At 42.3% G+C, this 25,808-nt stretch overlaps 1 protein-coding gene across 3 annotated transcripts; it reads right to left on the reverse strand.

Annotated features, from left to right (window-relative positions):
- Positions 1–97: 97 nt before the first annotated feature.
- nr1h5 (nuclear receptor subfamily 1, group H, member 5) lies at positions 98–25,254 on the reverse strand. 3 transcript variants are annotated; one of them, XM_076878461.1, is made up of 12 exons: positions 25,171–25,225; positions 21,937–22,137; positions 16,285–16,381; positions 8,922–9,323; positions 8,701–8,841; positions 8,444–8,568; positions 5,458–5,556; positions 5,283–5,379; positions 1,630–1,746; positions 1,447–1,536; positions 1,179–1,292; positions 98–1,075 (listed from the first exon to the last, which is right to left on the reverse strand). In XM_076878461.1, exons 3-12 carry the CDS (start codon positions 16,379–16,381, stop codon positions 873–875), a joined length of 1,485 nt encoding a protein of 494 aa, XP_076734576.1. In that variant the 5' UTR covers positions 21,937–22,137; positions 25,171–25,225; the 3' UTR covers positions 98–872. The 3 variants fall into 3 exon arrangements, with proteins under 3 accessions (XP_076734576.1, XP_004575451.3, XP_004575452.3); XM_004575394.6 differs by lacking the exon at positions 21,937–22,137 and having other exon boundaries at positions 25,171–25,254; XM_004575395.6 differs by lacking the exons at positions 21,937–22,137; positions 25,171–25,225 and adding an exon at positions 16,475–17,573.
- Between the last annotated feature and the right edge of the window lie 554 nt (positions 25,255–25,808).

Genomic DNA, 25,808 nt, shown 5'->3' on the forward strand with positions numbered 1-25,808 from the left:
GCTTGCCATCACCAGTGTGTGGATGTGTGTGTGAATGGGTGGATGATTGTGTATAGTGTAAAGCACTTTGGGGTCCTTAGGGCCAAGTAAAGCGCTATACAAATACAGACCATTTTATTTACCATTTACACAGGCTCACCAAAATTAAGAAAAGACCTGAAAAGCACCCCTTCTGATTTGGTGTAAACCCCACAAAAGCATGGATCCATCCTTTCTCCTCAACATGACAGTGAGGTCACTGTACTCGAATAATCTCCAGAGTCACCAGATCTCAGTCCAATAAGGCACCTTTGGGATGTGGTGGAACAGAAGATTCACATCATGGATGTATAGATAAGAAATCTACATGTATGCTGCTTATCATGTTAATACAGACAAGAAATCTCTGAGGAATGTTTCCAGCACCTTCCTAAATCTTTGATACAAGAAATTAAGGCCGTTCTGAAAGTTGCAGCCTAGTACTAGTAATGTGTGCCTAATAAAGTGACCAGTGAGTGTACGTTCATTACAACTGCATTATCATTACAGCTTTCCTTTTATGCTTTATTTTAACATTGTTCAGCAAAGTGAAAAGTACTGTAAGTGTGAATGTTAAATGTATACAAATATAAAAAAACACCTATAAAAGTTTCTTTGATGAAACAAACTGCAGCAGCTCACAAGTGCATCTCAGTCCTGTTATAGAGGCTAAAATTCCTAAATGACTCAGGACTGGGGAGAAAACAAAGACAGCTGAGTAACTGTCTCCTACACTGTCCCATTTATACCCAATTAGAACCATTCTAAGACAGTGTTTGTACAAATAAGTCTTTGAATTGAAGTGAAGACATAAAAGACTGAAGATTTTCAGAATTTCTTGCACATCTTCACTGTCAGTGTCCAGACTGCTGTCTTGTCAGGAGGAGGTAGTTGTGGCGGAGGGTTCGCAGCTCCGTCAGTCTGCCCAGCAGGCGGCCAAACCTCTGAGCTCCTCCTCGCGCTGCTCCAGCTTGGGCCCCGCACAACCTGGACAGCAGGTCCAGGATCAGTTCCTGCATTTTCTCAACACAGCTGGCTGCCTGCAGGGATGCGCGGTCTGCAGACAGGGACAGAAAGACAGAGACAGCTTTACAACAGCATCCCAGAAGCTTTGCTTTGCCAATTCTTAACTTGACAGCTGATTTTATTCCTGGTCTGACCTGAGCAGAGCAGCGCTGTGGCTGTAAGTAAGGTGTACTCAGCCTCCGTCACCCGCAGCGCAACCATGCTGTGGAAGAAGTTGAGCACTGGTGCAAAGAGATCCTCACTGCTCTCTGTTCACGCCAGCAAATGTGGAAAAAAAACATCTAATTCATTCATTGTCTGAGCAATTTTTCCACAGCTTGTCAGACTAAGGAGTGTGTGTGTGTGTGTGTGTGTGTATGTGTGTGTGTGTGTGTGTGTGTGTGTGTGTGTGCGCGCACCCACCTGAACCAATGAGTCCCCTGCTGTGGATGTTTTCCTTTGATTCTACGTCTCTGAGAAAGCTGTGTGTTGACATACTGAAAAGCTGCAGTGCTGATTAATGGAGAGAAAAAAAGAAAGAATGGTTATTTCATACAGTTATCTACTTGTGTCTCATCATCTTCCTCTCTCCTGGTGTTTTTTCACCTGGACTGGGGCTTGTTGGGTTGTGGGAAAACTGCTGGGCAGAGAGCAGGAACATGACGTCCAATGAAGAGATGGATAGCAGAGAAATCTGGTCTGAGAAATCCAGGAGGTCAAAACCTGTGAGAAGATAATTCTTTGTTGCTATTGTTGTTTTAATTCTTTAAATACAGAATCATTTTATATAACTTTGAACTGATATCAAAGTTCCTCCCTGGAGACACTGGCTATAATAATTCAGTAAAAGGACTAGATGTTGTAGTCCCTGATAATGCATTGCTTTAAATGGCGAGAATCTTGAGGGATGGCTGTTATGAGGAAAGGCAGCCCAGAAACTTTACCAGCAGCACACATCGTTGTGTGCCTCAACTTTCAGTCTTTTACCCAAGCTAATCTGCCATTTTTTGGGATTAGAGATTTGATCTAGATTATCATATTAAGATTTGGGACACATCATCAGTAGTGGACCTTGGATTCATCGGGTGTTTCAGCCATTATCACTAGACACCCTCATCCAAGGAGGCCCTGCCAGGGTTGATCAGGCCCCGGAGTGTGTCACTGGTTTATGCTAAATTGTTATTTCTCTTCTTCTTTCTTCTGTTTAGTTTTCTACAGTTTATTTTCTCCTATCTATTCACTGCAACTGAGAAATAATACTTACCTCTTTAGGTAAGTATTATTTATGGAGCCTAACTTCTTCAAAGGGATAGAAAAGGTGATAGAGAGAAGTAAGACAAAAGGGACAAGATAGGAGAGAGCAGAGAGGAGAGCCGGAAGGGGGGCGCCCGATCTGGCTTCCCGCACCTTCCCGCCTGTACGCTCTACCTCCCCACTGCCTCCCAGAAAAGGGAAGAAGAGCAGAGGGGAGAAGAGCGGAATATTTTATTTTCTCTCGCGGTTAGCTGACTGCCTTAGCTGCCCAAGTGATGTCAGCTCTTTTTAACCATAGCCAGTGACTGGTCCTCTCAGCAGTGTTAGCTAGTTCTCTTATAACCTGCTGTTGCGCCTGTCCTCTGATCCCAATCTCTCTAAGTAGTTTTGCTGTTGTACTGGCAACAAAGCCCCTGCACCCCACTTCCACTGACGCATCTTGATCTTCCAGCCTCTGTCCTCTGCCTCAAGTTGGCATACTGCAGCTTCTTACGCTCAAATGCTTCCTCAATTGCTTCCTCCCATGGTACCGTCAGCTCAATGACGTACGCAAGTTTTTGGGAGTTCGACCAAAGGACGAGGTCTGGTCGCAGAGTAGTTGTTACGATCTCTGTGGGAAAAATTAGCCTCTGATCCAAGTCCACTTGCATCTGCCAATCCGTGGCAACCTTTAGTGGGCCCAGGTCCGGGGTTGAGGGGCTTGTCCTCGACTTGGCTCCCGGACAAATGTTGATGACAGCTGACACTCCTCTTGGTTCGTTAAAGGTTGAGCGTTGATGGATTTTCTTTTGCACTCAACTTTCTCGGCTAGACACCTGAGGACCTGGTTGTGTCTCCATGTGTCTGCCCTGAGTAAGGCTAGTCCTAGAACCAACCAAGATGTACTTCAGTGTGGCTGGGACTGTACACAGGGGTCAGGATGGGTCCTTTCCAAACCACAGCTGCAGATTTATTGGGGAAGGTAACACATCATATCGGATGATGAAACTTAGTCTATTAGACTCCATTCCCCAGAATTCACTCCATGAGAGTTTCCTCTTTTCCACACTCTACCAATTCATCCAGCGACCCTGCTTGGCCAGCGCTACGGCTGTGGCATGTCTGGCTGTTTCCTCCTGTCGGCGCACCTCTTCCACCACCATTTTTTGATGTTCGGTTACAGATGCCTGTTGCCACCGAGGTGTTACTGCTCTAAGTCCAAATCCTCCTCTGCCCTGTTGGACATGACCCTCCACGTCACGATGCTGAAGAGCAGATTTGGCCTGTAGCACAGATGTGGCTGGGGTCCACTTCCTCCCCTTCGCTAGTGGGAGCAGTGCTTCTCACTATTGGGTCCCGGGAGTCCGTGAGTGACATCATAAGCCTCACTTTTGCACATTTTAACTCCTCTATCAGACTAGGCATAGGCAATGACAGTATCCCGTCGCGTAGAGTCCAACGCTGCTTAGGCATTTGGGAAGTCCGAGCCACTTCTTAACGTAGAAGCTCACTAGCCTCTCTAGTCGATTGGCATGATTGAGTGAGACCTCGTACATTGTCAAAAGCCACAGTAGTCTGGGTAATAACCCAAACTGGGTTCAGAGCTTCAGTTTCCCTGGGAGTGCAGTGTTGTTAATCCGCTTGAGGTCATTAGCCAAGTTCTGCCTTAGTTGTTCTAGTTGCCACGTATCATTGAGGTCTGCGTTATACTACCGTCCCAGGCTCTTTATGGGCTTCTCTAGGATGGTTGGAATTTGTTCTCCACTGATATAGAATTGCTCGGCTGTTTCCCTGGAGCTTCTGTAGCAATCGCCTAGTACATGGTTTTGTTGTTGTAATGATGGTCATGTCATCCATGTAGGCTCTAATGGGAGGAAGACAAAGGCCACTCATGAGTGTCTCACCTCCCACTACCCACTGAGATGCCCGCATGACCAGCTCCATTGCCATGATAAATGCCAGAGGGGAAAAAATGCAGCCTGCCATCGACTCCAATTTCCAGGTGCTGCCAGGCTGTGGTGGTGTTCTCAGCTGTCACACAAAACTGAAAGTAGGTCTTGACCAGTCCTGTGATGTGGTTCGGTATGCTGAAATAGTTGAAGGTCATCGACAAGATCTCATGCAGAACTGACCCAAAGGCATTGGCAAGGTCTAAAAAGACCACGTGATGGTCTCTTTGTTCTTTCTTGGCAGTTTGAATCTGGTGCCAGATGACGCTGGCATGCTCCAGGCACCCCGAGAAGCCCTGGATGCCGGCCTTCTGCACTGATGTGTCAATGTAGTTGTTTCTTTGCAGGAAAGTAGATATTTTTGGGGCAAAGACACTGAAGAAGATCTTTCCCTCTACGTTCAGCAGGCTGATCTGGCGAAATTGGCTGATGGATGAGGAGTTCTTCTCCTTAGGGATCAGAATACCTCCTGCTCTTCGCCAAGCCTTTGGAATAACTCCTTTCTGCCACACTACCTTCATCAGCTTCCACAGGTATTTTAGGACTCATGGGGTGTTTTTATAGAGCCTATATGAGATGCAATTAGGTCGTGGAGCAAGCATGTAGATGCAAACAATAATCCCCATCCTTCTTTCAACTGAGCTGTGAGATTAGCGCGCTATGGGTTTCGTTTGGTTGGCGGATGTAGATAGTATAAAGAAAATAGATCCAACACGAAACCACTAACAATAAGCTCTATGGATTTTTATTTATTTATTTTTTTAAGAAACTGGATCATGATTTCTGGAAAGCCATACTGCTGCAAAGCACCAGCCGGAAAGTTTCATTTACTTCTATTATATTCAAGAGAAAGCAGAGATTTCTTCAACCAGTATCTCTTGTGCCAGCAGAAACATACTGATTCAATTTTGAGGACTGAGAAGAGACTGTAGGTAATAAGATTCTGGAAACTTTCTTGAAGCTTGTATTTTTTTTGTCTCATTTGAATGGGAGAACATCTCCCCTCTGATCCTCTTATCCTGCTTCTTTTTCAAGCAAATACATTATAAAGCTGAAACCTTCCCTCTTTCATCTCACCTGGCACTGTCCTGGCAAACTGCAGCAGCCTTTGTAGGCGGGGTGATACTACATCACACAGCCCTTCCACTTCTTCTGGACACAGCCACTCAAATGCCTGAAGGCACACACAACAAAAGCAAGATGAGAACAAGAAAACTATTTTTGCACTGTATGTTTCTGGACTGGAACCTACCCTAAAATTGTTACTGTCCTGACCTCTGTAGAGCCTATGGGCCTCCACCATCCTGTCCACGATGTATTTCTGTTCTCGGGTTAAACTGGCAGACAAAGCCTGGTGCAGATGGAAATGAGCACAGCACACAGATTTGCAAAGAAGCACTCATGATTACAGAGTGAGAGACTAGACACGGTTTAGATTAATAATGAGGGGAGCCTAAGACTTTTAAAGCTGATACTGAGAGCTGTGTGAATAGCTGGAACACGTTTTATTTCAGTCCGTCTAATGCCTGTTTGAACCTCCTGGTGGCAGCAGAGGAAGAGTCTGTGATATTTCAGCCTTTCTGGGTTTGAAAAAAATATTGAAATAGCAATGCAACCAGAAATCATTGACTAAATAACCGAATAAATACAAGTAAATGCGATTATATTTATTATATCCTATATATACTATTTCAGTATGAACCAAAGTGGTGCGACTGACCATCAGGCTGATGCTTGAACACCAGCAGTTGCCATGGCAACAGTTGGCTATGATTCGTTCATTAGAAGGCCTTCGGCAGCTGCTGGGCTGGTGGTGGTTGAATTTGAGGATCATGTTTTAAGTCACCTAAATATAAAGGCAGCACTTTATAATGTGGCCTGTGACTAAGGGTGTAATTACCAAAGAATTCAGGAGAGTTTCAATGTGTTTTACCTGAAATTACAATGTAACAATGTGTATCTACAAATGCTTCCCAGTAGATACATCAGAATGAGGAGGTAACAATTCAAGTTTTCACAAGAAAGAAGAACATTTTAACTCTCAGGGAACTGCACCCTTAGTCGCTGGCTGTATTATAAAGTGTTACCAATACCAAAAAATCCAGCGCTAGTCCCCCCAAAATTATGCTTTGTTAATGAGCACCATGTTAATGCTTTACTGAAAAGGTCCAGCAAATCATCTTTTTCCACTAAGCATAGTGAAATCTGAGCAGGTTTATTTCACTGAGACAGTGCCTCTTTTTTTAGTTTCACATGACCATTTTGCATTGCTGCTTGTTTCAGAAGCTTTAAAAACATCAGGTGGACTTGGAAGTCTTGTCAGAACAGCCAGTAAGATGTTCAACAGGAATCAGAGCAACCTTTTTGTTATTTACAAAAAGGCTGGATGGCCTTTTTGTAAATAGCAACCGGTTCACTCCCATTGGCTCCTTGGCGGGGTCTGGTGCCCTGGGAGCCCCTTCCAGGGGGTTGGGGGCCCTCAGGCCTCTGGCATCTGGGCCTGTGGCTCGGTTAACTCTGGCGCAGCTGGGTGCCGGCAGAGCCCGCAGGCACATCACTGCAGCCCCCTCTGGCTTCTGCTCCGTGGCTGCTTCACCCAATCACACACTTTCTCTAAACTGAGTGCATCCTAACTACATTCATACACATTCACATTCACACTCTTGACATGCAGACTGGAGGAGCCAGGGATAGAGGGACCACTAACCTTCCGATCAGCAGGTGGCCTGCTCTACCTCCTGAGCTACAGCCACCCACTGGCAAAGATGAGTAAACCGTCACTAGGTTTTGGATAAAGTGTACACTCACAAACCTGTCAAACATGCATTTGAAACATTAGCTACCATAGCAGTATAGTATTGCAACATGGCATTTGGGTCTTCTAACTAAAATAGGAAAATAGAAACATAAATAGTGCCATCATTGCCAGACCTGGCCCACATCTGGTTGACATACACCCTGCCATGACACCGGTCAATCAGAAGTGCCAGCTTGATGCCGGATCCAGGGAAGACCTATTTTCTATGGGCCTTTTTTTTTCTTTTTTCTTCTCTCAACAGGTGATCCAGGAGATTTTTTCTTTTTAAGTGCCCTTTCTCACACTCCCTCTTCCCCTCTGTTTTTCTTTCCTTCCCTCTCTTTCTTTCTTTCTCCTTTTCCTATCCCCCATGTCTGTCCCATGTGTAACAACTGAAAATAAAATGAAATAAAATAAATAATAATAATAACAAAAGTCGATCAAATGGACCAATACGGCAAGGCCGTGATGATCCACTTGGTAAAGTAAATCCATTGGGTATTTTTCTTGGCCTTCAGACAATAATTCTGATGGCTAAAGGACAAACGGGACAGGCAGAAAAAAAAAAGGCTAGCAGGTCCTCAGGAGAGCTAATGGCATAGAAAGTTGAGTTAGCATAGAAGGACACCGAAGGATTGCACCACTACACAATCTGAGCCTTAGCAAAATTAACTTATGGTTTAATTCTGGGTTTTCAGGTCTTGTACTACATGCAGGAGGTTAGAATAGCTGGGGAGAATAGTGTCACCCTTCCTGGGTGATCCCTCAGATCTCAGGATGCAGATAGCAAGACATACTATAGATTTAGAGACTGTGCCTGGTGAGCAAAAGTAAGAATTATAGATTCTTAGGAGCAATTTTAGGTTGTTCTTTGTTTTGTTTTGTTTACCACTGGCAGCATGCAATTTCAAGGCAATTTGATGCTTCTATAAGCCTTAATCGAGCAATATATTCCTAGAACAAGTCTCCTTACAGATCTAAATTATGTTTTTAATTTGGTCTGTTTTGTTCTTGGGCACTTAAACAGCACTGGGGTAGCAGGAGAAAGAATAAGACATTTTCCAACGAGCATAAGAGCACCTACTCTGCAATTCATGGGTTTAACAAAATGCTGTAGTTGGAGTCTGAGCTAGTGCCTTAATCAGGAGACAGTTATGCTGATAAGTCTATTAAGATTTTGCCAGCTTTCCTTCCAGGCTTTAAATAAACTTTATTATCACTGTGCACTACTCTGGCACTTTCATTTCCTTATGAATTAGCATACCATGTAATCATTTGTATAATTCACCCATATTGGTGCTGTTAAAGTTGTTCCTGTATATTGTGTTTTATGTGAACTCTTGCTGCTATGCTGAATTTGTTTAGCCCATGTGGCACAATAATCTTGAACCTCGAACTCTGAAGTTAGGAAAGTATCCAATCGAGCACAGGTGTGCCGCACCTGTCCGGGTAGCCTGCTGGTAGAGCTGACTCTCCTGGTGTCTGTGTTCTCCTCTTCCTCTTGCCCTCTGCTTTTACCTCCTTTCCTCAGGCGTTTGGATTGGCACTGCACCTCAGTCAACAGACCTGAAGAGAGGGTAAAAAGTATTATTTTCTGCACAACCACAAAGTGACATATTTGTTTTTTGGAATCTCACTAATCATTTCTCTGATTACATTACAACCTCAGTCAATCAGTTTCTTGTATTTGAGCCTTACATTCAGCCAGCATTCCCACAGCTCGGCACTTCCTCAGACGGCAGTCTTGACACTTCCTCCTCATGTACATATCCATCTCACAGCTACCGCCACTCTTACAGTGATACACAGCTTTCTTGGTGACACTGCGTCTGAAGAATCCTGTAGCGAAAGGTAAAACATGACGCGCTGATGCTAAGAAGTAGAAAAATATGAAGATCAGAAAGCAATCAAATAAATACCTTTGCATCCCTCGCAGGTAAGAGCATTGTAGTGGTATCCTGATGCTTTATCACCACACACCACACACAGCTCATCCTGACCTCTGCTCTTTCCACCCGAGCCCATCCGGGACCTCCGCCCCATTGGCAGTCCTACAGATCCGAGGCCCTGAGCAAAGAGGCCCCCACAGTGGGGCTCGGGGCTCGGATCGCAAGGGGCCTCCAGGCAGTGAGGGCTGTAATGGTATGGTGGGTTGCAGAGCTGAGAGGAAGAGGAGGAGGAGGAGGGAGAGGGGGCAGAGGAGGGTGGAGAACCATAGTGGGAGAAGGGCAGGTTGGCAGGACTATACTGTTGTTGGCTGTATGGGAGGAGCTGGAGGTCAGGGTCCTGCAGGGGATAGCCCAGGGGGTCAGCCAGCATATCTGAAATCAAAGTCCAGGGTCAAAAGTTTTAACTGGCTCTGTATGTTGATGAGAGATGACACTGATGTAGGATCACATAAGTCATAGGTCCACGTGTGAACAGAGCAGCTCTGCTTTCTGTTTGTCAAGGTTGGCCAGTTAGAAGAAAGCTGACTGGAGGAAGGGTGGCTTGTTTCAGACAGTATAAGTAAGTATAAGGCAAGTGTGATTCAAAGCTTCTCTAATAGAGTCCAATAACGGAAATATGGAGCTTGAAATGAACACAATGAGGTTTCCTTGAAATACATTACTCGGACAGCTGACTTTTTGATGTGGCCTTGCAGTTTAAACCCACCCTGTCTCCATACATACAAAATTTGTATTCAGATTTTCATTCCCTTGGTTGTGCTAAACTGTGAGAAACGATTCAAGTATAAAACATGACATTTAATGGAAATGGTAACTGGAGTAAAACCTCTATTAATCCACAGTTAAAGAATTATCCACCAGGAGATGAACCATTTATTCCAGTTGGAGTAGCATTTGCTAAAAGCTGCAGTGCTCAGCAGCTGTGACAAATCACTGAACCTTTTGTAAGAATCCCAAATCCAATAAAAGTTGGACACTGTGTAAAATGGAGATAAAAACAGAATGCATTGATCTGCAAAACTCATACACTACTGTTGTATTCACAGCAGAACACAGAAAACATCAAAAGTAAAGAAAAGAATAAAATCTTTTTGAATGGCACCAACACGTCTTAAAACAAGTTGGGACAGAGCCTCATTTACGCCTATGTTGTTGTGTTTTTTTTTTCATTATGCAAATTTCCAGAAAAGGAGTTTTGCTCTTTGCCTCAGTTCACTTTAAACGAGCTTCAACCCAAAGAAGACGGCAGACTCTCTGAATCCCGTTCACATGTTGCTTCTGCTTCGCATCACAGAGCTTTAACCTCCATTTGTGGATGGCACAGTAAGTTTTCTTCACAGGCATTGCGCCTGTTATGGCCGAAGACCATATCCACCCAACGCTGACTGTCCCTTGTGCTCAGAGATTTCTCCAAATTCTGTGAATCCTTTGATGATAACATGTACTGAAGATGATTAGATATTCAGAGTTTTTACCAGTTTTATGTTGCTGGTACATATAGATTTATAGATGCAGTTTTTTGTACAACTCTCCCACTCTGAGATTCACGTTTTATACGCAGTCATGTTACTGACTTGTTGCCAGTTAACCAAATTAGCCTCCAGCCGTTTCATTTTAGTACCACATACTAGGGCTGTTCGATATAACGATATATATCGGATGACGATATAAAAACGTCTATCGTTTCATTTTACGCTATCTTTTGTTTCGTGGTGTCGCAAATTAAACTCTTTACGGCAATATTTTTTCATCGTATTGATGGTCACTGTAGTGCCTACATTAATTTATTAAAGTTCTCTCTTTCTCTTATATTTAATATAACCACGCCGGTTTTTATGCATTTGGTTTTATGCGTTTTGGTTAGCAACAACCACGGTAACACCATCGCGTGTCCGCTTGTTTATGTTCCACATAAACTTTTCACATTAAAGCTCAAGATCCTGTTGTGACTTTTCAAAATAAACTGAATCACGTGAAAGAGCAGATTATTTACGGATGAGAATTAAAAAAGAGCCACCAGGTGCTAAAAAATAAACCTTAGACTCAAACGTTAGAACAGGCTTTTCCTGTATTTATTACACGCCGTGTAATAAATACTCACAAAGAAAACGGCGGCTGTTACAACTTATGTCTAAAAATGTATCGTTTCATGCATCGGTTAAAACACTCGACTCAAGACGAGCTGCCCAAGATTCACAGAATTTACAGAAAATGTTACATTTTTGTGATTTATATCGTTATCGGGACGATACAATTCTTATATCGGGATATGAAATTTTGGTCATATGGCACAGCCCTACCACATACTTTTGTTGACCCAATCCCACTGACACATGTTGCTGCCATCATTTTCAAAATGAGATCATATTTTCCCTAAAATGGTTATTTTTCTCAGTTTAAACTTTGAATATGTTTTCTGTGTTCTACTGTAAATAGAATAACAGTTTATGAGATTTTCAAAGGATTGCATTCCATTTTTATTGATTTCTAACTTTTTTGGAATTGGCGTTATACAAACTGAGCTAACATAGATCACCCATTTTAAAGATCGCTATCTTTAACCAGGAGCAAATGAACTTTTATCTGGAGTCACGATGATGAAATGATGAGAGACAAACAGCTGGTTTTAAGTGAAATACAGGATCATGCTTAAGGTAATCTTATAGTATCACACACCTGTGCTGCAACCTGTCCTCACAATTCATAACACTCCATCATTTTTTTTCCTTCTTCTTCTTCTTTCCTTCCTGCATCACCACATTGGACCATCCCTAGCATCTCCTTATGTCACTACAGCCTCCTGACTGTATGTAGGATATTGTTATGATTACATCAGGCTGTGATCCACTTAAATAGCGCTCAAGTGCCATGGTGTAAGATTTATGACTTTAGGTGTAGCAAATATTCTTTCCAAATTGAAAATCTTGTCAGTATTGTAAATCTTTCACACACATACAGCATCTAACCTACAGGGAATAAGTGATTACACTAGCGTGACTGAAACATGAATGAACGTTTAAGGAAACTCTGTGACGCTGGTCGAAGTCAAAAAGCGTTCAGAGGAATGTGAATTTACGTGAGTCGTGACTGCTTTAATGGCTCTTATGGGATACAATAAAAAGCTGAGAGTGAGACCCTGTGAACTTGTTCAGACTGCTGAAACAGGATGCAGCTGAGAACTCCCAGTGCCATTTAGGATTTTTCTTTTTATTATTATTTTTCTTTTATTTTTTTATCCCCTTTTTCTGGATTCTTCATTTAGTCCATCATTCATTCAGTTCGTTGTTGGGATGACCTAAAACATGTCAGAGTGTGGGTCAGCTGCTTGTGTTTTGCAAGCACTGACTCCACTGAGAAAACATGTGTGACCACTGGCAGCCTCTTAAAGTACAGCTGGACTGTTCGACTGGGACTGCTGTGGGATCTGTTATGCACTGATTAAACAGAGAGCCCACCCAACCTTCAGGAGTTTCAGGAAATGGGAACTTTCGGGCTAAAACATGTTGGATGAAGATTAGGAAGGACTAGTTCATTGATTTTAATGTGTGTAAACCGTGTATATGTACACATGATAGTAAAATGAGTATATGTATATATAGTAATTTTACTACTATATGAACATATGTCTGTGAAGGTTCTCAGTCATCCAGGTCATCGTAGTCTAAGGAGCTTGGAAAGAAAAGCGTCTGGACTTCTTTAAGTTGCTTGAAGACCATTTTACCTCTCATCTGAGAAGCTTCTTCAGTTCTAAGATCAAATAGTGAAGAGCCCTGTGGGAGTGTCCCCCTAAGAGGGACAATGGACCCCCCTAATGATCCTCTACCTAATCACGTGAGCCAAGGTGTGAAAACAGGTGTAGGTCACATTCAGCCAAAGTTTTGGGTGAACTCATTGTGAAACCTAGCCCCACCCTATCATGTGATTTCCTGAGGTCAGAAGGCCCAGGATGTGAGTGGGCGTTAAGGCGTCTGAAGAAGCTTCTCGGATGAGAGGTGAAACGTCTTCAAGCAACTTAAAGAAGTCCAGACGCTTTTCTTTCCAAGCTCCTTAGACTACGATGACCTAGATGACTGAGAACCTTCACAGAAATGTGTATACAGTATATAGTAGTAAAATGTGTATCACTATATACAGTACTGTGCAGAAGTCTTGAGCCACACCTCATTTCTCTACATTTTGCTTGTAATTGTATTAAAGTGGCCTTAGCCAATAGCTCTAAAGGCTTTCTAAGTCTTTCAAAGTGCTTTGGATATTGGCTGCTTTTTCACTCATTTTCAGTCCAGTAACTGCATTGTTTTTTCTTCAATTGCAAAGCCAAATACACTGACTTATAAACCATTCAAGCATAAAAAAGCACCTTCCTCAAGGAATGAACCAGACTTGTTTCTACACATAACAGACAATTTAGCAAATAACCGATTTTTAAGAGCAGCCTTTCACAAAAATCTACAAAATCTACAATAACTGTCCAACAAGGTGATTCCCAAAGAGCTGTTAGCTGAAAAAGTAGCATATTATGGCATGATGCATGCAGGGTGCCCTTAAAAATATGGAACTGGCCAAGTGGAGCAGAAAAAAAAAGAGTATACCTCAGAGGTCAGAAGGGAGGTACAACAGTGAGTATGTACAGCCATCTGTGAAACATGGTGGAGGCTGGGTCATGGTTTGGGGTGGCATTTCAGCCAGTTGTGTTGGATATCTTCTCAAAATGAATGGAATTATGAAAGCAAAAATGATCGTCAGACTTTCGTCCAAATCAAGTAAATGCATATTGGGGATTTTTTTTTTAAACATAAAATGGGACATTATAAGTCACGGTGTCCCCAAAGTCCGGACATCTCTATTATTGAAGCAGTGTGGGAATCACCTTAACAGAGAACAGAACAAAAGGCAGCTAACATCCAACAAAGCACTTTGAACGTCCCCAAAGAAGCTTGGAGAACTATTACTGACGTCTACTTAAAGAAAGCTGCCTAAGAGAGTTCAGGCTGCATCAAAGAACAAAAGATGATCATACTAAATATTAACTTTAGAGGTACGCAAAATTGTACAAACTCTATTTTTGCCTTATATACTGCATTACATACTGTATTTAAATGTGTCTGCAAATGTTTTCTTCCCCTTTTCTGACCAAAATATAAACAAATGAAGAATGGCTTGAGACTTGCACAGTACTGTGCAGAGAGTGAGGTACGTCTTCGAGCTCTGACAGAAAATCGGGCATCCTGCAGTGGTGCTGTAGCACATGCACATAAAGAGGAATTTCCAGGAGACAATATTCAAAAAATAAATAAATAAATCAAAGCAGCAAAGGTCGCCATATCCTGCCTTTTAACACTCAGTGTGGTTTGACAAGTGTTAAACCCTTTCACAATGCATGGAGTGAGCAACAGATTAAGTTAGTTTAGAACAAAGACAGGATGAAAGGAAACAGAGAGTGACTGTAGAGCCGCATGAATGAGAGCCTTTTCTGTGCGTGTCAGATAACAACCGAGCAGTCCCAACCATGCTGGCGACTCCACTTGAGTCACATTTTCAGAGTTGACTTCCCATTTTGAGTAAATTGATCATCACACATAAAATTGTTAGAGCTACCTTTGTTTCAGGAAGTAATTCAACTTATATCTTTGGCAAATAGACAAATCTGAATAGTTATATCATGGTTATGTGAAATCCATTCCTATTCCCAACTCTCTCTTTTAGTAACCTCAAAAATAAGCAACATAAAAACGCCACCCTGCGTGTGGTCAGTTTCTCCTCAGAGACCCATGCGTGTCATCAATCATCAGTTGTGACTGAGGCTTCCTCAAAAGCATCCCGAGGAGTTCTGAGCCTAAATTACAAGCGTGTTTGATGATAAATGACAGAACATGTTGAGAGCTGCTGCAGCTCACATTTAGTGGACTAATGTCCCTGCTCTGATCAGCTGAAAGCCTACTAATGAACTCTTCTCTGTGCTTAATTTCCCCTCCTCGCTTTCATTCTCCCTGCAGATGTTTCCTGTCTTTACCCGACTAGGCGATGGGTTGGCTTGGTGGGGGGTGGAGGGGGAACTGGGGAGTTGGTGGGGGGGTGGTCCTTGCTTTCTCACTGTGTGACTGAGCTGCTGTTTGCAGTGTTTGTAAACCATTTGAACGCTGTCTAAACACTCCTCAGCCTCCCTTCCATCCCACGCACGCTAGGGAGCCAAACAACACCAGCAAAGCACCTCCCGCAGCTCCCCCTCCTCCTCCCTTTCTCCTCCTTCTTCTTCTCCAAAGGGCAGGAGGGGAGACAACAGGGAGACTTTGTTGATGATACATGTCAGTATAAATAGATCCTCCGATGCACGCTCAGCCTCTCTGCATGTCGCGAACGCGGTGAGCCGGCTGATCCCCCTCAAGAACTGTTTTTTCCATGTCACTGAGTTCTCAAACGCCGTAAATAAAGGCTTAGCGTTCATTCATCAGCTGTCAGAGTGAATGAGGCTGCACTGCACACAGAAGGCAGTCGTATATCAGCGTGTAACAATATAAGCTATTTATGACCCACTTACTTAATGTCAATCTGTGTGACCAGTACACAGTGTCAAATCTGTAGACATAATAAAGCAGCAGAAGAGTCATCAAGTCTCGAGTGTCTTATGCAGCATGGATGCTCATTTTGCTGCCTAGAAATTGTGAAATTCTGCTCTCTCTTTGATTTAAATGTTCATTTCAAGCCAGCGAGGTTTAGATCAGCAGATTGAAAAATGCTAAAGTGTCCAAAACCTTCAAGGAAGTTCAGAACCTCTCAAAGTACAAATGGAAATTTATACAAAGGGGGATTTGGTTAGAGCAGAAGTGACAGCAGAAACCACATTTTCTTTCTTAATACTTGTCGCACTAAATTTTGTACTTTGTTTGGATTTCATCTGCTCAGGTGAGAAGAAAATCCTGTGAACAGTGTCCATAGTAACTGCTTTCTCCTGAAGAAATAATCCCATTTATTCTGTGGATTACAGGTTGATATGGAGACTGGCTCTGAAAAACGATGTCTCCCATTGAGCTCTTTACAGTAGCACTGACTGATCATTTAGAGAGTTTTTTGTAAAGCAAATGTCTGCACACATTCAAGTTGCATAAGGTATTAAATGCTTAAAGTCAGTTTTTCCTTTTTCCAGTGTCAATTTAGATATATTAATGCCCCACGAATGAGATTTAGCTTAGAATAAGAATCAAAAATCCCATCAGGCAGTGTTTAATATTTCAATTTCGTGGTTCTTTTAAGAGAAGCTGGAGAGAAAACAGAAGTAAAAGTAGATGAAGACACCAAAGAGAAAGAAGCAGGAGCACGAGCATGACTGTGGACTCACCGTAGTACTGGAGCTGCTCAGCGGAGCAGTAACCATCTGAGGTGCTGAGAAACCCCCCTGCCGTGAAGCTCATCTCCAGCTCGGTCCACTCTCTCATCTGGACAGAAAATCCTCTCTCTTTAACTAGTAATACAGGATCTATCTTCATACACACACACACATACACCCAGAAACACACAGAGACAATTACTCAGAGAATTCTCGCAGATATCAAGGCTCTGGGAAGTGTGGAGACATTCCTCAATCCCCAGGATGCGTCCAGGTCTCTTAGCTGATATCCCAGCCTATTTTTAAAAAGCAGAGAGCAGCAGTGCAGCTGATCCTCTTGGTCGGTGGTGGATGATGTGCTGGAGGAGGGATTACACATCCCAGGGGGATAGACAAAAGGGAAAGTGGGGGGACACCGAGGAGGGACAGGGATGGGACTGTGTGTCCAAACAGCTGGACCTGACTGGGACGTCATAGATCAGAAAACGCTGGGGAAAGATGATGGCTTTATTCCTTGCATGTTGAGGTTTGTGTAACAAGAGTGCAACAGCTGGACTGGGCGAAAGAAACATTTTCCATTAATCTCACGTTTCAAATAAAAGAAATCTTCCTTAAAGTTTCCCTTCAGAATAAACAAACCTTGCTTCTTTTATTTAAGTTGTACCTAACTGTGCGCTGTGAACGTAACTGTCCATATTTGTCCTAAAGGCCTTGGGGAGTGTGTTTACTCTTCCTTTTGTTTACCACTGTTCTGTTTGTGCTGTGGTTAATATTGGACAACAGATTAGATTTAAGGCTCTCGGGGTCCTCCGCCTCCCCACAAATAGTTAACCAGACCAGGGCAGAGCAAAAGAAGTCGAGGCCTGCACCACCCGGAGAAGACGGAAGAGTGACCCCCATTACAGGCCTGTAAATCTCCAAGCAGGGCCGGTTGACACGCAACATGCTTACTGAGGATTAATAGTGTCCTCCCACCCGCCTATCATCTCTTTCGCTGGCTCATTATGGGAATCAGGACTGACTTATGCACAGCAGAGGGCTAAGGGAGAGCCAATCATTCTCAATGAAACTGTAGCCTTCACTGGTGCAATCACGATCAGTCTCACTGACAAATGAAACAGGAATGTAGCTGCTGGCTACACAGTGTGGTTTTTTTGTAAGTGGATGTATAAAGGGTAAATTGATACATATGTGGTCACAACACTGTGGAAAAGTACAAACTAAGGCCTAAAGAAAAAGTACATAAAACAAAAGATGTGTCACACTTTTGAAAACTCTGACTTACCCTGATTAACTATAAATAAGGACAAACCGATTAACCCGCTGTGAGATTTGTCACAAAACTTTCCAGGGGGTCAAAGTGTGTTTCAACAGGGCAAGGGATTTTCATTGGAGCATTTCTAAGCATATTAGTTTTCTTTAGAAAGCAGCCTGGAGATTTTTGTTTAGAAACAAAAATGACCAGGATCAATAAAAAAACTGACCTTTATACCGAGCCATTGCACAAACCGCTGCTGTGCAATGTGTTATAACGCTGTGATGCTCAAAGTTTGTAAAATCAAATTAAAACTGAGGGTTATCTTCTAATTTACACACAGTATAATAACTTCAGCGAGTGCTTGAGCCGTCGCTTGAGAAATCAAGTGCCAAAAACGAAAGAAATCGCTTTAGACTTGAGAAAAAGAATCGCTGTTGCTCACAGAGCAGGAGATGGATATACAAAGTTACCCAAGCATTTCCAAAGTGTCAAGAACTGGAGAGAGAAGTATCATCAAGAAATTCAAAGACAGCCACAAAACACAGAACAAACCTGGGAAGGTAGGAAGAGAAAGAAGGGAAAGACTCTAGAAATAAAACTACCGGGAGATGTTTCTAAAAACTAACAGTAATAATTACATTCAAATTGACTTTTTCCGATAGATTTAAACAAGCAAGTAGCTGTTTAAAGCTGTTGGAGAAGTGTTTACTCACATAAATACACGTGTCAGTGATTCGCTCTTGCTTACAGGAAGTCTTGTTTTTTAACTCTCTGATATCCAGGGTCTGGTGTCATTCAACCAGGATCTAAAGAGCTCTACAAGGGCTTCAGAGTAAAGTTTGTGAATGCCTATGAGGCTGGTAATGGATTTTAAAAACTGTCAAAATATCCTAGAATTCATACTAGTACTTGAAAAAAAAAATCCACAATTTATGTAAAAGATTTGCATGTGTACTTTGTGAAAAGAAAAATCTATAAGGCACCAAATTTCATAACAGGATCTCCGGGTAACTCAACCCCCTGCTGCTATCAAAGTGCAAGAAACAGAGGCTACACAAATCTGACCATGCTTGGCCAAAGGCTTTTCCTATGAAAATGATGATCCGAGCAAACCAGCTTTTCAGGAAAAGAACCTGATACCAGCTGTGAAACTTGGTGGTTGAAATGTTACACTGTGGTTTTGTTGTACCTCTTCTCAAGGACTAGGTAGCCTCATCTATGAATCCCATATCACAGTAGAGAGCGCAAAAAAAGAAAAAGGCCAGTTGAAGAGCCATACCTGAACCTACGCACGTTAGCAAATCCTCGGTGGAATGACTCAGTCAAAGTCTGAGAGATTTGAAATGGACATCATGAAAAGCCACAAACATCTTGCAGTAGAAGAGTGCACGTTGATGTCTAGTGAGTCTGTGGACACTTTTTTCACACTTTCTATTTTTCTTCCTTAAATTTCCTTGTGTTGTTGTTAATGTATATGACTTTTATCGGCATTGTTCCAAATTAAATCCAGTGTGATTTAATCAATATTGTTATTTTGGTTCATTTAAAAATCAGACTTACACAGAGCGCAAAAGGTAGTTCTGTGACCATGCTAGCTGTTCTCTGAAAATGTACTTCACAGTGTAAATATCGTGTCGCCAATCGCTGTTTAGAATCAAAGTTTACATGATGCCGATGAGGATTGTTTTGCAGGGTTTCGGCTGTATACAGAAGAAATGTATAAACTAAAAGGTGGAGACGATGAATCATGGAGGGAACATGAATGTCTGCAACCGATGTAACTTGCACATGGTGTTAAAACTATCCATTAAAAAGCCAGACAACTCCCAGGGTCAATGGGCTTCAATTATATCTTGATGTCATACATGCAGTGCTGTGCAAAAGTCTCATTACTTTGGAACTGAGTGGGCTTACATCGATCAGAGAGTTAGAAGTAAAAGGAACTTAGATTAACCTGAAAGGAACTAATACGGGCTAACTGGTAGTCGATACAATTCAGGAATTAAAACCAAAACTGACCTGGGGAAAAAAAAAGAAATATATTTTCGTTTTATTTTTTTATTTGTCTTATTCTTTTTCCTTCAGGGATTTGGATACAACAAGTATAGCATGCATATTATACACAAAAACACACTATTACCCGTTTCTTTTTTTATCATTAAGATGAATTATTCTTGAATGAAGACATTGATCTGACACGTCAAATGTAGCCAATTGTGTTTATTGTTCCACCCCCATCTCTCTACCATGTGTTCTCAAAAGTGAACACAAGGTCAGGAGATGATGGAGGAAATCAAAGGTGGGGGGGAGTTGTAAAGAAGTGATTAAAGGACAGGTAGAAGGGGGAAAAGAAGGAATAGATAGAAAGGAGGAAAGAGACAGGGCAGAGAAAACCCCAGCAATCCCCTCTGAGCAAGCACCAGTGGGAAGGAAGAACTGCCTTTAAACGGGCAAAAACCTGCAGAACCAGGCTCAGGAGGCGGCAGTCAACCGCTGGGACTGGTAGGGGGGTGAGGAAGGGAGAGAGGGGAGAAAGAGGGCAGAGGAGAGGTGAAAATTAAGATGGAACAGAGGTGGAGGAAGAAGGTGTTACGACCTGGCTCAAAGGCCGCAACATAAAAAAGGAGACGAACACCAGGGCCCGTATCCCTAAAGAATCTTTGTGCAAAAAGTGGCTCCTAGCGGCCAAATTCTAAGAAAATTCTCAGAGTCATGACGTTTTCTTAGAATTTCCCCTAAAAGTGACACGACAATCCCAGTTAATATAAAAGCTATTCCTCAAGATTCCTAACGCTTAAAAGGGCTCCTAAGGCGAGATCTGCTAAGAGCAGGGAAGAGGACTTTTAGTGGCTTAGGAGTTCCCCTAAGCAGCTGCACAAAATGGCCAACAGAAGAGGCAGGAGAGATTAGGGCAAATGAAAAGATCTGGATGACAGGGAATTATTGAGATGCTACAGATTGGATCGTGCAGGAATCATGTTTGTGGTGGATCTCCTTAGAGATGCAATTACTTCACCAACTCGACGCCACAACGCTATTACACCGGAGACGAAAGTAATCACAACCCCGAGGTATTTGGCAACCGGGAAAATGCAACAATGCAGCAGTGATGACTTGGGTCTGCAATCACAGACATTGCTAAAAGCTGAGCCGTGTTACCCTCGTTAAGACCACACTGGACTTGTAACGTTGTGATTTCTACTTCATTAAGGACAGCCTCTTGAGATAGGCCATCTTGTTTTCAACGGGGTCCATATGGGAGTGAAAGTACAAAATATGCCAGCTAAGATATTAATATGAGCAAATAAGACACAAATCATTATTTGAACAGGGTGTAATGAGTTTAAGTTTTCACATATTTTAGATTCTAATGGCTATAACCCCTACAGCTTACTATTCATTTTCCAGATATTTTCTTGAATGTGAAATATTATTTACAATTACCGTCAGCATAAGATTAGAGTATATAATATGTTTATTGATTTGAGGGTACATCCTTTGCTCATTATCACCAAAAGCTCATTTCCATCAAACTTGTAGGATCAACCAATCACGGCTTTTGAAATGATGACTCATACCTAGCAACGGGGTCAACCACACCTCCTCACTAACATAGGATTTTCCATCCATTCCTTGCTCAGAGTTCACTGAAAATGTTCTGGAATCACTTCTAAGCTAAAACTCCTGGCAAGGAATTTTTAGGTTAAGTTAGGAGCTCTCTGAGAGGATTCTCAGAATCTTTAGGGATACGGGCCCAGATTGTTAGTGAGAAGAGGTTTTATCTTAAAATGGAATACCAGGTTGGCTAAAATAGCTAGTGCCACCAAGGCAAAGACAAGTGAGCCTCAGGTATGCTTTTATCCACACCTGACTAGGTGTGGCCAATTAGCACCAGCTGAACACATTGAGATGATTAGGGGCTGCAGAGGGACGTAACACAAGGCTACAGCAGGTGGGGAAGCATGCCTTCCAACTGCTCATTTCTTCTCTGGATTTCTTGAAGCGTATGCTGCAGGTCTTCATGTATTTTCTCTTGTTGTTGCTTTTGCGCCTGCATTTCAGTGTTTTCGTGCTTCAAGTTGCTGAAGTTCAACATAATCCCCTTAATGAGCTCTGAGTTGTTTTTCGCCATTCCATTGATCCTATGCTGCATCTCCGAGCTTCGCTTTTCCACTTTTTCCTTTTCTCATTCTAGTTCGGTTGTTTTGTCCTTCAAAGTCACCGTTCCATCCATTCATGATGATGAATGGAGGGAACATGAATGTCTGCTAAAATAAAGAACACACTGTTTCTTTAAGAACAAAAAAGACAGCATAAACCGAATACTGTCAGTGTAGAGCACAGGTGTCCTGCAGGTTTTAGATGTGTCCTTGAACCAACACAGCTGATGTAAATGGCTAAATTACCTCCTCAACATGTCTTGAAGTTCTCCAGAGGCTGGTAATGAACTGATCATTGATTCAGGTGTGTTGACGCCCTCGAGGCCTGGAGTTCAACACCCCTGGTGTAGAGGATCGACATAAAGGACAACTCATGGCCATCTGCTGACATCTTCTTGAATTCAGTTGTGTACATCCACACAGAGCAGCAGGTCAGCTGATCACAGCCTGCACATTAATAAAATCTACTGAGTTCTCAATAGAAATTATTTTTGCGTTGTCATTCTTTTCCCCACGCTGAGCCATTGCAACCCATTTTAGGATTTCCCCACCTGCTCCATCCTACTTTAGCCCCTGACTGTGCACATTTTCCCGTTTAGAGGCAAACTCACTCTATGCAATGTAGGCAACAGAAAATAAAGAGATTGTTTTTCATTTTCATTTTTCTTTAGATTCAAGCTAAGTATAATCAGAATAATAAAATACTATACTAAAGTTTGTATTCCCATCTGCTGATTTTATTTTATCATTAGGTAATATAGCACAAGGTTCAGTTAGCTCTGGACAAAAATAGAAACGTCCTTCAAAGAGCTATTTTCACTTTCTTACTTTAAGTATATTTCACTGTACTTTTTTTTTTTAAATTTGAGTAGAGAAGTAGACTATTACTGGAGTATTTTTTAACAGTAGTATCTGTTCTTGTACCTAAGTACCAAATGTTTGCCATCTCTCTGACCAGAATCAACTTTTTGGGATTTCTTTACCTGGATGATTGAGCATGCATCGGGACAGCGTTTCACAGTGTTTTTCTATCTACAGTGGAACACTGCTGTGGAGGATGCTTTTACTGCATTGGCAGTGTCTTTGCAATCACCCTCATAATGAAAAATAAAGCTGTTGCCAATCAACATAAAACATGTTGCTGCTGATTTTTGGTCCAGTTCTTGTGTAACTTGGCATCTTTCATCCTTTGCTCCTTGTTTTCTGTTCTTACGAATGGCTTCTTGACAGCTGTCCTTCCACTGAGACCATTTCCGTAGAGGCTTCAGTGAACAGTGGATGGATCAACTGAAGGCCAGATGCATATCTCAGGTCCTGTATTGGATCTTTCCTGTTTCTTAAGGACACAACTTTAAGATGCTGTTCATTTGCTGTAAATATTTTATGCAGCCCTGTCACTTTTTCCTTTGTCTTCCACTTAGCCAGTTTCCAAACACTTTTGTTACTTTTCATATATTCAGCTAAAGAAATGAGAGTAAGTGATGTTTTTTTCTGCCTTTTCAAAATACTTTTTAGCCAGTTTGCAATTTGCACTAAAACAACTAAAAAGCATCTCAGTGGTGGGTTGCTGATGGATTCTGGCGTGAGAAGAAGTGAGTTACAGCTATTTCATTGTCAAAGGCAGTGTGTCGCATCTCAACATGCTAGTGTATGTCGAAATAAAAACCATGATAACAAACCATCCCTCTGACTCCCTCTGACCCCTGAAGAACGGAAGAGGAACAGGGAGCAGGCAGCGGCACTGAGAGTGACTCTAAATGATGGGGACAATATCTGAGAGCGTGTAAATGTCACCATGGATCTTCTGGAGGTGTCAGACTGTTGAACACAGGCCCCCACGGGAGTATCATAAAAAAATAAAATGAAAATAGGAAAATGGCAGGGTAAGGAGGGAAAGAGTTTTAGGTCACATTCACATCAAGTGTGGTTAGTTCAGTTGGATTCTGGAGTGAACTTTTTTGGGGGGATTTTGTGCAGCAACATGGCTCCAACCACATGAGAAGGGAGTAAACGGTTGTCTGGCATGTCTAAATAAGCACGAGCACAGCAAACTACAATTAACGCAGCGTTCCCTCCAGACCAACAACTCATTAGTCCTGAATCACTCACACAGTATAAGCCCAGAGATAAATTCAGCACATAATAAATCGTGTTCGGCACGTACTCTCCGTGCGATCGGCTCCCGTCTCTATCAGACAGCTGCTGGCTGGTAGCTGCAGCTCGATAACAGCCCGGACTGTTTACTGATCCTCGCAGGAAGCTGACACTCATACAAGAGTGGCCTCTGGATTTTGTGAGTAAAGTCCATAGCTTACGCCTCAGCATATGTAAGTGAGAGTGGCTGGGGGAGATTTAGCTATCACAAGGAGGAATGTAAATTGTCAAACATTAGTTATGTCTGCTCGGAGCATTTGTTTGAAACCGTATTCTCTACTCTGTGAAAGCTGCTGGTCCTCTAGTGTGTTCTATTTGCATTATTTTTCAATTCAGTTCACTTTTAATTTTTTATGGCGAAAATTCCCAACAGCAGTCGCCTCAAGGTGCTTTATATTGTCAAGTCAAACGACCCCATTTGAGCAAGCATTTGGTGACAGTGGGAAGGAAAAACACAAGGGTCAGGGAGGGGCAGCCATCTGCCTCAACCGGTTAGGGGTCCCCATTATAATTTTTCCTTATGTTCCACCTCTGAAATAAAAAACCACTAAAACAGTCAAAGTTTTCTATCCATCCTCTTCTTCTCTTCGGGGGGTGATGGAGCCGATCCTAGCCACAAACAAAATTTTATTTAAAAAAAGAAAAAAAAAAAAATAGGCCAGTATCCATAAAAGTCAAAAGATCGGGGTACAGACTGCCCGAAATGGTCCGCTTTACATTGTTGTTTTTTCCCTCCTGACTCTGTCTGACGTCAGTGAGAGTAGAAACGAGGCCCCCCTCGCCCACTGCTCAAACCTATTGCCAAACCTGCTTAAAGGGAGAGTGCAGTGAGCTGAAACGTCTTGTTTTAGACAGTGGATGAACTGAGAGGGTACACCCGGGTGCTAACTAAGGTAAATAGCTTAATAGTGAAGCATGCAAAACCATTTTAGCAGAGCCCAAGAATAAAAATGCAGCTAGAATTGCACATGATAGCTCACCTTTTCATGCAGCACTTTAAAATATAGTTGCTGGATACAGGCAATGAGCAATAATCTGTTGCAGCAACTCGTAGCCCTACACTTGGAAAAATGTTTTTCCTTTTGTTTCCAGATTTTTACAAGATCCAAAAGACAATTTAGTGCACGACAGCATCCACATTTGATCACTTATTTCATTGTTCAAGTTTCCTCTTTTACACGAACCCACAAAATCCATATTGGCTCTAATGAAACAATGAGGTATGAAATCTAGATTTGCTACATGAAAACACTGCTGTAGTTGGGAAGCTCTTTGTTAGGGTTTAGTTTGGTTACTTTTGCAGATAGTTAGAGGTTGGGGACTCACCACTGAGTTTTCCTGCTGTGCCAACTGTTTCACCGTCCTGTCACTTTGTCCAGCTTTTCCCATTTGTAATGTTGACAGCAGCCCAGCCTCTCTCTCCCTCACACACAGAGTAAACAGAACCTTTCACGTGAGATGTTTTTTCTGCACATGCTGATCAAAGATCTTTAGTGTCAAGCAGGATTCATAAGCTTTATTTTTTTCTTCGAGGAACACCAGGATAAATAAATGCATTTTTAAAAAGGGGCAACGTTTCAATTTAAACCTAATGTTTTAGTTATTGTAGTGTGACAGATGAAAAAAAACTAACTTTGCTTAATATTTCCCATAAGTGGCCTTTTTTTTGGTTGCACTCGGGACTTGAACTGGAAACAAAAAGCCACAAAGCTCCCTCCCCACTCGTCTCCCCTGCTCATACGAACTGGAATCGTCTCATTAAGAAATTCCCAGTATGTCGTGTTTATAAACAGCCTCTTGTTCGTGTCTGGTGATGGATGGATGCGCCCTATCACTGACTCTTCCTGCTAACTCCCCAACATGTTTAACAATCTCTCCGCCACTGTTTCACAATCGCACACTATTCACCCCCCCCCCCCCCCCACACACACACACACACACACACTTACTGAACCCTTGATATG

The sequence above is a fragment of the Maylandia zebra genome, linkage group LG20 (assembly GCF_041146795.1).
Source record: "Maylandia zebra isolate NMK-2024a linkage group LG20, Mzebra_GT3a, whole genome shotgun sequence".
Lineage (NCBI taxonomy): Eukaryota > Metazoa > Chordata > Actinopteri > Cichliformes > Cichlidae > Maylandia > Maylandia zebra.